Source organism: Plasmodium brasilianum, chromosome 5 (assembly GCF_023973825.1).
Source record: "Plasmodium brasilianum strain Bolivian I chromosome 5, whole genome shotgun sequence".
Classification (NCBI taxonomy): domain Eukaryota; phylum Apicomplexa; class Aconoidasida; order Haemosporida; family Plasmodiidae; genus Plasmodium; species Plasmodium brasilianum.
This window is the reverse complement of record NC_090118.1, coordinates 1240252-1258081: the sequence shown is the minus strand read 5'-3', so window position 1 is coordinate 1258081 and position 17830 is coordinate 1240252. Positions and strand designations below refer to the sequence as shown.

The following is a 17830-nucleotide window of genomic DNA, read 5'->3' as shown; positions in this document are numbered from 1 at the left end:
TATACATGTATACGTAATTATATATTTATGTATATGTATATATGTGCGTACGTATTAGTCGAAATAATGAAACACTCTTAAACAGTAGAATATTTTAAAAAAAAAAAAAAAAAAAAAAAAAAAAATCCTTTTTTGGAAAAAAGTGCAAAGCTTGATGATTTAAATATATGCTTCACTTAAAAAAAAAAAAAAAAAAAAAGGTATGAACTGTTCACACCAAAAAATAGCAAAACGTTAAAACGAAATAAAACGAAGTATAACAAAGTAAAACACTATAAAACAAAGCAATACAGAACAAAATGAAATGAAATTGGTTAGGAGAATTAACAGCTTTTTATTTTTACGTAGTTACGAATTGTAATTACAAAAAAAACAAAAAAAAAAAAAAAAAAAAAAAAAGTAAAAGTAGAAGTAGAAGTAGAAGTAGAAGTTACAACAAACAGTAAAAGCGACAATAAAGAGGTAAAAGAAAACACAGAAGAGCCCCTCCCCTTTTTTTTTTTTTTTTTAAATAATGAAAGACTGCAACAAGTACATATATTTACACGAGTGTAACAAACGTGATAACACATCCTCTTCTGTCAAAAGAAGAAAACACGTATGTCAAAGAAAAGGTGCACTGAGTATTGAAGAAGGAAACAACCTTTTTTTAAGAAATAGAGTTTTGGGATGCATGTATGATTACACAAAATTTAAAATTATAATGGACGATATGAAGAAAACATTATACACTCGTCCACAAAACAGTAATGTGATCATCAGTAACAACGACAAAGGAAGAAAAATGATGGATAAGGAAGAGTGTCTAAACAGAGCGCGTTTATTGAATATTTTAAAATGCTTTAATACATTGGAGAAGAATGTACCGGTGTATGAGTACGAGCATCTGTTGAAGTGCACTCTGTCCAAAAACGTTAGCAGTAATGTTAGCAGTAATATTGGCGGTAATATTGGCAGTAATATTGGCGGTAATATTGGCAGTAATATTGGCGGTAATATTGGCAGTAATATTGGCGGTAATATTGGCAGTAATATTGGAAGTAATGTTAGCTGTAATATTGGCAGTAATATTGGAAGTAACGTTAGCAGTAACGTTAGAAGTAACGTTAACAGTGATAATGATATATATGAGGGGGAATGTAAATTGAAAAATGCAAGTAGTGCTTTTGATAAAAAGCTAGATAAAGTTATAAGGCATTTCCTTCATAACAAAAATGAAATTCATTATGAAGTCAACCATAGAGATTATGAGGATAAAGTCAACCACAGCTACTTGTGTAGTAACAACTATCACAACATAGCACATCTCAAGTCAAACTCAAAGGGTTATATCAGTGATAGTAATATATATTTTTATAAAAAAAACAAATTTATAGATAAAGTATACGATAAGAAAAAAAAGAAAATTAAATTTACCCCTCTATGTTACGACATGCACAAAAGTAATGGAAGAAAGGGAGATGGTAGAAATGGTAATAGTAATAGCGGAAGTGGTAATAGTAAAAATGGTAATAGTAATAGCGGAAGTGGTCATAGTAATAGTGGAAATGGTAATAGTAATAGCGGAGGTGGTCATAGTAATAGTGGAAATGGTAATAGTAATAGCGGAGGTGGTCATAGTACAAATGAGTGTAACAAATTCTTACTCGTGACAAAAAAGGAGGAGGTAAAGAAAACTTCCTGTACAAAAAAGTATGCACCTTCCATACTCAGTGAGAATAATGCAAAATTGTTTTTATATAAAAAGAAAATGAATCAAATAAGTAAAATTTTATGCAATTTGAATTATTTCAATAAATTCAATAGTTGTGAACTGACAAGAGAAATTATTAAAAAGAAGAAAAAAAAAAAGAATAACTGTAATAATGATGATAGTAATAACTGTAATAATGATGATAGTAATAACTGTAATAATGATGATAGTAATAACTGTAATAATGATGATAGTAATAACTATAATAATGATGATAGTAATAACTATAATAATGATGATAGTAATGACTATAATAATGATGATAGTAATAACTATAATAATGATGATTGTAATGATAATTGTAATAATGGTGGTATTAATGATAACTGTAATAATTCAAAGGAGGGAAATGAGGAAGGTACTCCTCATCCCTACTGTGTAAACATTCATCCAGCAGGGAAAAGGAATAAAAAAAAAAATTCTAAATTTACAGAATTTTCTGTACAAGGTCAGACACTTGCACAAGGGGAAAAAAAACATGAACAAGGATATCCAAATGCAATGTTTGATATGCGTAATGACGTAATAACCGACAAGTGTAACTGTCTTGAAAGGGAGGAGGATACCACTTGTTCTAATAGGAATAGATCTAATTACTACTCTGACTGCATGCATGCAAAAAAAAAAAAAAAAAGCACTCCGAATATTAGCCATACAAACAGTACTGAAAATCATAGTGATGATGGTAATTTTACACAAAAGAAAATAAATCCGACGCAGATGATGAGGAAGAAGCTCAACTATAAGATGCACTTCAAGCTGCCCCTCCATGTTGATATAAAATATCTTTTGCAAAGGAAGAAAAAAAAAAAAAAAATAATAATAATAAAAAATGAACAAGGTAAGGAAGAAGGTAAGGAAGAAGTTAGTGAAGTGGTTGACGTGGATGCAGAGACCAAGGAACCATTCTTTCGTAAAGACAACAACAAGGTAGAGGAAATCAGTGTGTCCCATGCGAATAACAGAAATATACAGAAATATAGAAGCAACGATGACAAAAATAAAATAGATGATGTAATTATAACTACATGTAACAATTATGATAGAAATGTTAATGACTCTCAAGATGAGAGAGAAGTCTGTCAACACTATGATGTGAACAAGCTTGCTAATATTACTAATACATTACCAAATGCAACGAATGATGTTAAAAATGGTAATAACACATACAAAGGAATCGATATAATTAGTTTAAACAAAGTGAGTACTAATGATGTCCATCATCTAGTTAACGAAGGGGATGGCAGTAATGGCATAGCCACATGCACAAATGTCTCACATAATAAAAAAAAAAAAAAAAAAAAAAAAAAAAAATCCTTTGCATAAAGAGAGTAATAATGAAAAAATGTATGAGAGTTATAGAAACAAAGCAAAGGGAACCTTAGAAAGGAGTATAAAAAATGAAATGAACAAACATAGCGACACTTCGAACCGTGTACCCAAAAAGCATGGTTCCCATTTATGTGAAAGGGATAGCAATAGGAATAAATCACAGTTAAGAGATACATACAATTACACAGATGTTACGAATTTGAAAAATAATTTATGTGCTAATAGCGGTAGAGGAAATTCAAAGGTTAACAAAAAAAAAAAAAAAAAAAAAAAAAAAAATTTACTCGGATAAAGAAAGATTATGTACAGAAAATTCTAACGCTGTAAGCGGTTATAACGATTACGTAAATGACAATAACACTAGGGATAAAATAAACGTCAGTAATGATAGTAGTAATAATCATAGTAATAATAATCTTAGTAATAATAATCATAGTAATAATAATCATAGTAATAATAATCATAGTAATAATAATCATAGTAATAATAATCTTAGTAATAATAATCATAGTAATAATAATCATAGTAATAATAATCATAGTAATAATAATCATAGTAATAATAATCTTAGTAATAATAATCATAGTAATAATAATCTTAGTAATAATAATGATGATAATAATAATGATGATAATAATAATGATGACAATAATAGTAGAGCGAGTGCGGACTTAGCGAGCGCTCGTTCGAAGAGGACTCACATTTCACACGCAGCAGTAAATAGAAGTAGTCAGTGGGACATTTCATCTACACCAGCAGCTTATTTAACGTATGCACAGAACTTAAACAACGATATAAGAGAGGCTCTTCTTTCGGGTAATGGTAAACATGGTAACTCTGATGATAGATTACATATGAGCAGCATTAAAGATGATCCAGTAGGAAGTTATACTGATGGGCTAAGGGAACAAAGTAAGGATATCATGAACAAGATGAGAGTAGTAATTAGTCGAGAACGAAAAGCAGAAAAAGAAATAAACTCAGTGAAAAAAAAAAATTATAAGGAAGGAACACATATCAGCAATTACTATAACACAAATAACATCTCAAAAAAGAGCGAGCTTAATAACTTGTCTAATGCAAAATCATCCCTTTGCACTCAACAAAATGTAGAAGAAAATAAAGCATACACAAAGAATGACTGTAATGAAAAGAAGGACGCTTTTTTAAACATCCAAAATGGGAATGAACAGTATGTAGTGGGAAAAGGATGGAATAATGGTTCTTCCAGTGTAGGTAGTAGAAAAGGCAAAAAAGGCAAAAATGAGCGGATAAAAATGGACATAAGCAGAATCACTGGTAAAGGTATAAGTAAAGGTGTTCATGAAAGCTTAGGTGAAAACTTAACGGACAAAGGAAACATCCTCTCAAACTGCATAGAGAGAGATAAGACTACGAACATGAGCAGCATTGTTCGTTCTAACCAGTGGGGAATAAACAACTTAAAGAATGTAGATGAAGAAAAGTACTCTGTTGCAAGTTGTTCAATGAAACATAACACACATACATATTACACTCATGAGGAAAAGAAAATGTTTGTTGCATCTAAAGAGTCTCTTTCTGTTATTCGTGCCAAATCAGCTAGCTTAGAAAAACTGTCATCTTTGAAGGATGATAAAAATGATAATAATAATGATGATAGTAATAATCGTAATAATGATAATACAAATATGGTGAGGGATATGGACAACAAAGAGGAGAATAACATAAGCAGAAACAATCAAAACAATCAAAACAGCCAAAACAGCCAAAACAGCCAAAACAGCCAAAACAGCCAATGTAACGAAAAAAAAAAAAATAAAAAAAATAAAAATAAGAAAAATAAGAAAAAAGAAGATACCATCATATACTTCGATTACGGTCTTTCCAACTTCGTTGAAAAATTGTCAAATGATATGGGAACTAGTCAAAAGAGTAATGATAATGGAGATAATGCAAATGGTGAGATGTGCAATAATGAAAATGGTAATGTTGTATATGAAAAAGATAATAGCAATGTAAAAAAGGGGAACGGTCCCTCTAATGCCGAATCAAGTGTTGATACATCAAACAAGATAACAAATGATAGTGTTAAAAATTTGAAAGAAATGAAAATTGTAAATATTAGTTACCAGGAGGGTACAATGAAGAGGAACACGGACAAGATTAGTCCCCATAGCCGTACATATGAACTATACGGAAAACAGAAGAGCACAGATATTAAAATTGGGAAGGCAAAGTTTATAACGAACCAAACAGATGTTAATCTAGAAAATAAAGAAAATGTAGAATTGTTAACGGAAGGAAAAAGAAGGAAAAACTGCAGTCACACGAACAAAATGAATAGCATATGTACAAATGATCAACTTACTGTAAACAATTCTTTTAAATATTATGAACCTAATGATCATTTAGATAAAGAAAAGTGTGACGAATACTTAGTCGCTAATAAGTGTGTGCTACCTAAACATAGATCTGCAAAAATGTATTCTAGAAAGTATTGTTGCGTGAGTGAAATAAATCCTAGTGTTAATAAAACAAATTTGGTACAGGAAGCAGCATACAGTGATCATCATATCGGAATGACTAGTATAGATAAAGTGCACGACTTAAAGAAGAATAATGAGAAGAAAGCGTCTTCAAATGTTATAGATAAAGTAGTTGCAGTTAATGGTTATGCCACTATGCATAATTTGGATGGGAACAGCATGGAGGAATGTAGAAGCAGCAGAAGGGGTTGTAGTACCGTTGTTTGTAGAACTAAAGCACAAGAGGATAAAGCGGAGATTCACAATACTAGCGAAATGTTTGACACACCCACGAACAACATGAATAGTTTAAAGAATCAAAATTACTTGAATAATATGTTTCATATGAATAAATTACAGGGAAAGTATACAAAGAACAGAAGGAAAGAACGTAACTGGCGTTATGAAAATTTTGAGTTCTTTAATTATACTCATTACTATAACATGCAGCAGTTAATGAACAGTGATGGTAAGTACACATACAATAATGATCATTTTATTAATATGATAAAATGCAATTATGATAATAATATGTTTTGTATAAATTATGCAAACTACCTTAACAATTTATATTACATGCATAATAGGAAAAATAAGTATTATATAGATATAGAAAAGGATATACATTATGACAGTAGGATGATGATGATGATGGGGGTTTATATTCCACCAAATAGTAACTACTTAACACCCAATAACATGCATGGAAAACATAAGAACATAAGAAATGATGTTACTGCTTTGAGTGCGAGTGGTTGCACGGATGCACATGCTTCAGGAAATGCAGAAAGTTGTGCTAAGGGTAATTACAAAAATCAAGTTAACATAAATGCGGTTAACACGAATGTGGAACGTACTAATGACGACGATGAGGATAGTGCTTTTAGGACTATCCCCCACAGTAACAACTTTTTTCATAATGACGATTCCCCGAACTCTCATTATAACAATCATATAAATGTTTACAATAGTTATGGCCACAATAACTGCAGTAACTTCGATAACTGCAGCAACTTCGATAACTGCAGCAACTTCGAGAACTGCAGCAACTTCGAGAACTGCAGCAACTTCGAGAACTGCAACAACTTCGATAACTGCAGCAACTTCTATAACTGTAGTTACTACCATAGGAACGACGTGAGTGAGGAATACCCAGGTGTGCACAACAGCAGGTTTATAAATGAAGAAGAAAAAGATGTAGTAGGACTTGACATAAGAGGAATAAAATATCATTTGGATAGCTTTCCCAAGTATGCAGAAAATTATAAGAAGTATATGAACACGAACCCAAGGAAGTATCCAAATGAGCACATGATGAATTACAATTATTTCCGTAATAAAAGAAAAAATATTGGAAATAATGAACAGGACAATATATATCATAACGTTGGAGTCTATAATTCCATGAGCAATGGTAACAAGGTGTGTATTCTCAAAAATAAAAAAAGTACTCAAGAAGTGTATGATGAACTGAGTAATTACTACGGAAGGGAAGTTAACCATTACACTAGCAACTGGAATAACAGCGGCAGAAACAGATGGAGCAACAACTGGAGCAAGCACAGCTGTTATAGTAGAGATGACGTGAGTAGAGATAATTGTTTTTATAATCACAACGTGTATAGAAGGAATTATAATGATACAGGGTATAACCACAGTGCCACTGGGTATAACTACAGTTACAATGGGAGTAACTACAATTACAATGGGAGTAACTACAATTACAATGGGAGTAACTACAATTACAATGGGAGTAACTACAATTACAATGGGAGTAACTACAATTACAATGGGAATAATTATAATAATGTTAATATGTACAGCACAAACTGGATGCACACTAACAGCAGTCATGATAAGAAGGATCATATATATTTTTTCCATCCGAAAAAATTTCACATGAATAACAAAAAAAAAGTACACTCAAACTATGGGCTTAGTAACCATCCTTTTAATTACAATGATAGGAAGCAAAACAACTTTTTTTTAAAAAAAAAAAATAAACTACCCCTTCTCGATGAATCATATATGAAGAATACCATGGCAAATTTTCATAATTGGAACGTATATCTTAACAGTAACAATAATACGTTCAACACATTTTACAATATGAATAAGGAAAGAAATGACAATAACACAAACACTTATAATATTATGTATTCCTCTACGTATAACCAATTTTTAAATGATTATGCTCTTTTGTACAACTGTTCGTATAATATGTACTACCACCCTTACGCTGTACCCCCTGCACCGATAGGAATAATGCACCCATATGGAAACACCAATGAATTGCCGTATTCCTTTAATGGATATATGGATTCAGGGAACAGCAGCATCTACTGTGTTGACAATGGAAATGGAAATGAAGAAGGTAGAAACAGTATTAGCGTTGTTAATAGAGGCAGTAACTGTAGTAGTGGTGGGCATGGTAGTAGTAACAGTCGTAGTAACAGTCATAGCGATGGAAATCATAAGAGGGATGAAGAACGGAGGGAACGTTTGACCCTTCCGGATTGCATAAATGATTCAAATAATAGTAGAAAAGAATACAGTCAAGATGCATATGCTTCGTTTGCAAATGATATTGAGAAGACTTCTTCGACCAATACATACAACAAAAGAAATAGCAGTTACAAGTATGTAGATAGAAATGTTGTAACGAAAAACAAAAGAGATATATGTGAACGGACAAACAGCGTGGATAGTGCAAAGAGTAGTATAAGAATACAAAGTACATATATGAAAAGCAAATCCTCAAGAGATATTGAAAAAGGAGCAAGTGAGAAAAGGTGTACCCACAGTGCAGCGTTAATAGGAAAAAATGGTAAAGACAAAATAAAAGATGATCACAGTGCTTATGATAAGTCGAAGGAGAGTCTTTACATAAAGGAATTGGACAACTTGGAAAAAAAAAAGAACAAGAAAAAAAAAAAAAAAAAAAAAAAAAAAAAAAAAAAAAAGGAGCAAGGAGGATAAGAAGCAGGATCAGCTGGAAAGTTCCACCATTGTAGGAATAAATGAAAAATACATTTCAAGTGAGGAAAACATTATGGGGAAGCAATGTAATAAATTATTTACAAGAAACACTAATGATAGTAATTTTTTATGGAAAAAGAAGTGCTACGGTACTAACTGTCATAATTCGGATCGTAGTGATGATGACGAGGTTATTGTATTTTCCCGTTCGCATAATGTAACAAAAGAATGTGTAAAAAGAATTACTTCTGATAATATAGAGCTTGTCAAAGGGGAAGGCCAAAATGAAAAGGGGGAAAATTTTCATTCAGAGGAGTTCCAGTATAGGAAAAAAATGGAGCTCCAGTTGAATAATAAAAATAAAAATAAAAATAGCAATAGTAATAGTAATAATAGTAATAAAAATAAAAATAGCAATAGTAATAGTAATAGTAATAGTAATAATAATAATAGTAATAAAAATAATAATAATAGTAATAAAAATAATAGTAATAGTAATAAAAATAATAGTAATAGTAATAAAAATAAAAGACACACTCGAAGCTGCTTAATGAAGACAGAAGAAGCCCTTCTGAGTGAGGATGAAAAAATGGAAAGCCGCTATATGAATGAAAAAAAAAGAAAAAACTATGTTTGTTTTAGAAAAAATAAAAAAAATTCTAATATGGAGTATAACTCGTTAGAACAAATGAACAGGCAATTCAGTTGTATCAGTTCAAGTCATTGTGGAAATTCCATTATGCATATAACATGCTTACCAGTACGTTTCCCCGTACTTTTAGCCACACCAAATAATGGAAGAAGCTCATCATTAAATATTTACAACAGGGGAAGAATAAACAGTTCCACCGACAACTGCAATAGGGGCAAGTGCATTATGGTAAATCAATGTACATCCAGCTTGAACCGCATTAATACTGATAGGAGAGGAGGTAATGGGGATGATGTGAAATATAGCAATAATAAGAGTGAAGACGCTAGTAGTAATCACGCCACTAGCAACTGCACCACTAGCAACTGCAGTTCTAAGTACAACTATTCCAATGATGCTTATGGCGAACGTAACGATGTTAGTACAAAATGGAGGGGAAGGAGCTTTCCTGTTAATGACTACAAAAAAAAAAAGGATATCATATTACTATTATACAAAACAGAAAACAAGCTAATTGATTTATTGAAAAGGGTAAAGCCATCTAAAGATATTAAGTTGACGAAACAAAGCATTTTTATATTTTTATCAAAGTTAATAAAACATTTATTTAAATGTGAAATTAATATTTGTACAGTCGGCTCAACTGCATATGGAGTAGACTCAAAAACTAGTGATCTCGACATTGTAATTCAGACCAATATGTACGATGCTAAATTTATTCTGCACAATATTTACAATTATATCAATGATGTCAAGAAGCGAAATGGTGGAAGTGGTACAACTAAGAGTGATAATGAACGAGCGAGTAGCCAGAAAAGAAAAGGCAGTCAAAGTGATAACTGTACAGAAGGTTTCGTTGAAGGCAGTAGCGGATGTAGTAGTTATGGTACCAATGGGTTCGAATTTTCCTTCTTCAATAACGTTGAACTGCAACTAGTAGATTCAGCAAGGGTTCCCATCTTAACCCTTAAGAAAAATAAAATTGTATGTGATGTATCCGTTAATACAAACAATTCTTTGAAGCATACGGAATTTTTTTTAAGTATATTGGAAAATTTTCCAAACTTAAAAAATGTAATGAGGATATTAAAATATTTATTGAAGGTTAGGAAACTACCATCTATGAAACAGGGTGGTCTACCGACCATTTTGTGGATGATGCTAGCTGTGCGTTATTGCAAAATTGGTAACAATGGAAACGGTGCAAACAGTGCGAACAATGAACAGAATAATGCTAATGTTTGTAATATTTGTCATACCGATTCTTCACCTAATACATTGCATGAACTCAGGAGTAATCATGATCCCTATTTCAAAAAAGCAAATGAACAAACAAATAGTATTATAAGTAACAACCAAAATGGGAATTTAAATAGAACAAATTTGTTGTTACAACATCCCAAAGACAACACTCTCCTTGAGAATGTCAACAAAGATGCTCTGTCCGAACGTGGCTCATCCATACGGGTTATCAAAAGAAATGATTCCATAAAAGGAAATACTCGTTTAAATGGAAATGCCTATACAAAAGGAACAAATTGCCTAAGTAAAAGCTGCGTAAGTAGCAGCTTCCAAAGTAATGGTTGTTCTGTACTCCCGTACACAAATCAAAATTTCAGTAATATTCATAGTAAACTGCCAATCAAATTTCTCCAAACCCACCACAATGAGGTCATCACAGCTACGGCTAATGCTACCACGAGTACTACCACTAGTTCTTCAACCAATAATAGTAATAATAGTAATAATGAAGCGGAACCAAGGGTGAACAACAAAATTAGTAACAATAACCCAAAGGATGGTAAAAAAAGAAATTCCCACATCACTCTCGAAGTTCCTAATTATAACCTGCACGATATTAATTATTTGAACAGTAACTTGGAGCAAAATTTATCAGAATGCATTAATTTAGAATGCCTAATTATCAGTCATCCAAATAATTACAATGGAGGAAAATTTACCCATAAATTAATTAATGAAGAAAGAACAAACAACAGCACTTGTTATGATAAATTGGCAGATCAGGTAGTACCCCTAAAGGATACAGACTCTGTAAAAACCTCGGAAAAATATATAACTCTCAAACAGAAAGGATTAGATTACTACTGTAAAGATAAGGGAAATACCCATCCTGGTAAATGCTGTAAACCGCATGCTGAAAAGGAATGCAGTAATGGTAACCATAGTGGAGGAGAATACGATGGAACCCTATGTGTTGAAGGAATAGGAAATAATGAGGATACATCTTGGGATCAGGTTAGAAGTTACGAACAGGCAATAAATTATGACGAATTACCCAACTCATTCGTACAAACACACAAACGAGGGAAAACTATTAAGCGGCATGTGAATGCGAATAAAACGTCTACATGTATGCGAAGCTCCTGCAGATCGAATTATAGTGAAGACAAATTAATTTATAGCGGTATGATAAACTGCCAAAAGGGAGAGGATTGTACTTTAAACCAGATCAACCGAGGTAATGTAGTAAATAATATTTCTATTAAAAGTAATTGCTATCATCATAGGAGATGTGGATGTAAGCGCAGTGATGATATAAATAGTAGTAGTACAGATAACTCGTCCATTTCTAACCGTACATATGTTATAAATCAGCGTTTATTAGAAGAGGCATATCGTTTTAATGATAATGAATTACATATGTGTGATAAAATCAAATGGAAGGGTAAAAACAAAAAGGACAGAGCAATGTTAAAAGAAGATAAAAACACTAGCTACAATGAATTTTTTAAAATGTCATACTATCTTGTGAATAAGGTATTTTCGAACAGTGAATACGATAAAGTAAGTGATCATAATATATCCTTCTTTCAAAACAATGTCGAATCAGATAACGAATATTTAAGTGTAGTCGGGGAAGATGCACATGATGAGAATCTTTCTGTTTACTTCTCGGAGCGATCCGATTGTTCTTTTGTTGAAGTAACCAGAACAAAAAAAAAAAAAAAAAAAAAAAAAAGAACAATAATAATACGAATGATAGTAAAACGAATGATAATAAAACGAATGATAGTAAAACGAATGATAATAAAACGAATGATAGTAAAACGAATGATAGTAAAACGAATGATAAAATGTATGATAAATTAAACGACAAAATGAATAGTAAAGTTAATGGCAAAATGAAAAACAAGATAAACATATTAAATGTAATGCATAAAAACAGTAAAATAATAGAGGCCAAGTGTCAAAACCTTATTAACCTTAAAAAGGGGAGGAGCACAAACGTTTTAAATCGAAAGAATAGGAACTATAATCCCCAAAATGATGTAAACATATTTTCCGATACAGAAGATTACAGAACCCCAGTTCTTCCAAATGAGGCGAATAAAAATGAACCGCATAAAAATAAAAAGATTCAAGTGAGTTATTGTAACTACCTTACTGGTGAAGACACAACAAGTATAAACGCAAATTATATGATGAACATATCTCCTATATTCTACTCTTTGATGATTTTTTTTAATGAATTAAACTCCAGGAAAAAATTAATGAAAACTATAAATTTAATTGATGAAGATAAATGCTATAAAAAGGATGCAAATGAAATAAATAAAAAAGTTTTATCTTCCATTTGTCATGGAGGGGTATGGGATGAACTCCTTACTCTTTATGATCCTATTTACAGTTACAATTATGATACATACATTAGTAGAACTAAGACGAGTTACCAAAAATTTTTTTGCCCCACTAAAGATACAAGTTCACTTGCTGTACATGCCGATCGAAATTTTAACATAAAAAAGAACAACAAGTGTAGTAGTGAAAACATGGCTTCTTTAAATCGAAATGATATTCACATGTACAAGAAAAAATTAATCGGAGATGACCTTTATAAAAAAAAAAGCTATATTAAATATGTAGATACGAAATGTACGAAGCGTATTAGTGCAGATGATGATTTTATTATTTTAAAAGATATAAAAGAAATGCAAAATGAAAAAATGTATATTTCGGACTCTACGCATAATTTTAGAAATAAAGAACCAAGTGATCATAGCATCAAGTATAAGGGAGAAAGGAACAAAGCTACACTTAACGTTCGTATGAGGAATAAAAAAACAGCGGAACATAAGATAAATGGAACAAACTTAAGTTCATCTCATGAAATGAACGAGCAAGGCACTAGTGATGAGACTGAGAATGACAAATATTGTGGTAGTGAATTTGGAGAAATGCGTAAAATGCATAAAATGTGTGATATTGAATCCGGACATATGAAAGATATCAAAACAGATGAAATAACAAGTGATCAGATAAATGATAAATGTACCCATTGTGATAATACAAACAAAAGGAGCGCACAGGATGATATGGTCATTTCGGAAAAATATTTGGCTAGTGTATCCACTGAAAGAAATAACAACAACAGTATGTGCAACAAGAATAATATTAAAGAGACACGTAATAGTACAAAAGCTAATAAAAATGATGTAAATGCATCTATAAATAACAACCATGCAAATGTGTATAAAATGAATAATCCAAATGTATATTGTAAAAATGTGAAGAAGGATAATGTGTATAACTATAACCATTCAGAACATGCCTCGTCAAACTTCATTCATATGTCTACTAACCATTCTTGTAATAATAAATTCCTTAATGGCCATATGAACCACTTAAATTGTAATCATGAATATTTAAAAAATTATAACAAATTTATCAATTTTAAAAATGATAATGAAACATATGATAATGAAACATATGATGATGAAACATATGATGATGAGAAAAATAATGAAGAGAAAAATAATGAAGAGAAAAACAATCCGCTCAAGATACATAGACAAGTGTTATTAAGTAGAAATGATAATCTTCCAATTAGTGAGTGCCCCTCGAATGTAAGAAAGGAACAAAATTTGGATAAGAACACCACTGCTCCTTCGGCTACTGGCACAACTGTATCGGATGTAAACACCTCTGTGCATAATGTTAATAATAATGATAACCAAAACACTAACAGTAGCAGCAAATGTTACATGCATACAGTAAGAGATGTGTGCTGTAGGTCATCTGCTGATAATGGTAGCAAGAGTGAGAACAATGGAAGACAAGCAAAAAACATACCAAAAAAAAGTTTGGCAAACAAAAATCTGCAGCATTGCTTCTTCCTCAGTAATAATAACATCAGTAGTAGCAGCCATAATAACATCAGCAGTAGCAGCCATAATAACATCAGCAGTAGCAACCATAATAACATCAGCAGTAGCAACCATAATAACATCAGCAGTAGCAACCATAATAACATCAGCAGTAGCAGCCATAATAACATCAGCAGTAGCAGCCATAATAACATCAGCAGTAGCAGCCATAATAACATCAGCAGTAGCAACCATAATAACATTAATAAAACTGACAATTTCAACAGGAGTGAAAACTACAATTGTAGTAGTAATAACAGCAAAGATAGAATAATCGCCCAGACGCATAAGCGGGAGTTCGACTATTCATGTAACAGTAACCTGATAAATAATCGAAATTTCACACATTCTAGAAATATAAATTGTTTCGAAAGAAGGTATGAAACGTATATAGACTTGGCCAGTAAAGTGAGCAGTGCCACGTGGTTAATATATCTATACGAATTAAAAAGAGCTAGTTTTTTTATCAACTACTATATTCATCATATGCATCTGTTCATATTATTTAAAAATTATTTTTTAAATTATAAGGAAAATTACAAATTCTTTGAAAAGAAAGGGTGGATCGAACTAAAACCGAACCTGTTGTCCGGATGTAAGACTCGAAATAATGGAAGTAACAAAAAAAGGATTAATTTGGAAAAGAGCAGTAGGACCCCCCATCTATGTAGTCAAAATGGTTATACGATTCAAACAAATTTCGCCAACTCAATGAATGCAATGGACATAATAAACGTAACAAATGAGGGAACCGGACTGAATGCCTTAAATGACCCCTGTTCAGAACAAAACCTGGCAGTAGTAAAATTGAAGAAACAAAAAAGCCTAAAGATATTTTTTAAAAATATGGGACAAATCCTAGAATGCACAGTACAGAATTTAAATTATTGTATCTCTGTTCTGTTTGAAAAAACTAGAGGAGAAATATACAGTCTTCCGTTTCGTTTAGACCCCATAGAAAAAGTTCATGCATATTGCATACATAACGACAGTTGTAAAAGTTATAAACAGGTAGAGAGAAATGAAAACAGGAGTCAATACTGTTTCATGTCTGACCGAAACAAGGATGGTAACGCGGGGAAAAGTGCTAAAGAGAGGAATAGATGTGGTGGAACGAACGAGGAGTGTGACAAGGATTGTAATGGAAGTGGGAGTGGAAGTGGACGTAGAAGTAGAAGTAGAAGTGGAAGTAGAAGTAGAAGTGGAAGTGGAAGTAGAAGTGGAAGTAGAAGTAGAAGTAGAAGTGGAAGTAGAAGTAGAAGTAGAAGTGGAAGTAGAAGTGGAAGTAGAAGTAGAAGTAGAAGTGGAAGTAGAAGTAGAAGTAGAAGTAGAAGTAGAAGTGGAAGTAGAAGTGGAAGTAACAACAGCCGTAGTGAAGGACGCACCGGAGAACATGACGCCCAGGACAACCTTATGAACAGCTTTGGACTAGTTTTAATAGAAGGAAAACTCATATTTGCAAAATTTGTGAACATCTGTATTGATAAAGAGAAGTTTTGGAAAGAAAATTTTTTGTGCAGGAGGGATATAAGGACCGTTATACATGCTCGGGCAATGGATGTCCTTTTCGTTTCTAACAAAAAGATCAAAAAGAGAGCTGAAGAGGAGGATAGAAAGGGAACAGAAGAAGGGGATATAAAGGAAAAAAAAGTACTAAATAAGGAGCAAAATGGCACGGATCACAGTAAGGAGTTATATGAAGAAAATGAAGAGAAAAGTTTTAACACAATGATGAATGGCAAAAAACGCCAGGGTATGCTTAACCATAACGAACATCCAGAGTCCTGCTGGAAAAATATTAGCAATGCTGACCGAAGGGCGACTAGCGGTTCGGTTAGCAGTTTCGTTAGCGGCTCATTTAGCGGTTCAAGTAAATACCAATCGCAGGGTCCATCATCAGCCTTCACGTCGAACATTGATTACATACTATCGGAGGAAAGCACATCGGATGAGAAAAAAACATATGGCAGATATTTGAAGCCGTTAAGTGATGACCCTTCCATGTGCATTCATAAAGATATAGAGAATGACTTACCTATTTCAGAAAGAAAATACGATCCAAATAATGTTCATCTAGTAGAAAAAGAAATAGCGATAAATAGAGAAAAGGACATATCAGTAACATGTGCTTTAAAAAATAAAATAAAACCATGGAATTTTAAAAAACAGAAATTAAAACAAAAATATAGCAATTTTATTTATAACTCTAAAAATGATTATGTAGGTATTTTATTAGAAAAAAGCAAATGCAGCAGTACCATTTTCAAGAAGAATCACTATACCTTATCAGAACAAGTTAACCAATTGGAAGAAAACGAGTTCCTAATTAATCCGTGCAATTTTGTCACTAGGGTTAATGTAAAGACGGTTTATGTAACTAGCAATGATATTCATGGCAGCTTAAAAAATACAATTTTTGAAAAAATAAATTACAAGGAAAGAGCTATAGGGGAAATATTTAACGAGGAAAAGAAAAAAGAAACGTCAAAAAAGGAGAACATTAGTAATATGGTTGACAGGAAAGATAATGGAATAGAGGAGCAGCAGCATAAAGAAAATAAGCAAAATGACGAAAGGCGTACCAAAGTAGAAAACCTGCAGAAGGACGATTTATACTGCTTAAGATTAATCACGCGGAGTGAAGTAATGAGATATAAAGAGTTAGTAAGGATTGTGAGAAATAGCCCATATTATTACAAAAATGCAAAAAATATATATAACGTTACGAATACACCCCTTCAACAACCTGTAAGCATTTGTAATTTTTGCTGCAAGAAAGGAATGTTTAATATAAAGACAAATCATATCAAGTTATCTCACATATATTCAAATGTAGCAAACGAAATAAGCACATTTCTATGTTCCTTGTTGTACAGAAAAAATAGGGGCATTATCGATGCTGACGTTTCAAGTAAATTTTCAAGTAAACATGATTTATCCGACATTAATAGAATTTCAAAAAGGAGTGATAAGAGTAGAGCTTCAAAAAAAAAAAAAAATAAAATAATAAAATAATAAAATAAAATAAAATAACAAAAAATGCCTGAAAAGTGACAAATTGAAAAGTGAAAAATTGAAAAACAAAAAATGAGAAATACCAAAAAGAGTTAGTCCTTAAAAACAATATTTTTATTTGCTGTAAAATGAATTACTACATATTAATGAAAAAAATATTATTCCTATCCACATGTATAATTATCAACCCTCTGTTTGTTTTATATTTGGAAAATTAACGACATTTCACATATCTTATCCTTTTTGTAAAGCTAAGGGAAAAGTAAATAAGTGTATTATCGTAAGGAGAAATATTAATTTTTGATTAATTTTAAAATGAAAGTGAAAAAATAGAAACGCAAAACGATAATATATATATATATATATATATATGTAATGCACGTATCATACTATATTCACGCGTAATACAGAAGAATGGAACTTTTCT

At 31.7% G+C, this 17830-nt stretch overlaps 1 protein-coding gene across 1 annotated transcript; it reads left to right on the top strand.

Moving 5' to 3' along the window:
- Positions 1-514: 514 nt before the first annotated feature.
- On the top strand, positions 515-17403 carry MKS88_001524 (uncharacterized protein; the record flags this gene model as incomplete). The annotated part of the gene is made up of 5 exons (XM_067214457.1): positions 515-2999; positions 3082-3312; positions 3395-8470; positions 8607-12094; positions 12175-17403. 5 exons carry the CDS (start codon positions 515-517, stop codon positions 17401-17403), a joined length of 16509 nt encoding a protein of 5502 aa, XP_067074890.1.
- Between the last annotated feature and the right edge of the window lie 427 nt (positions 17404-17830).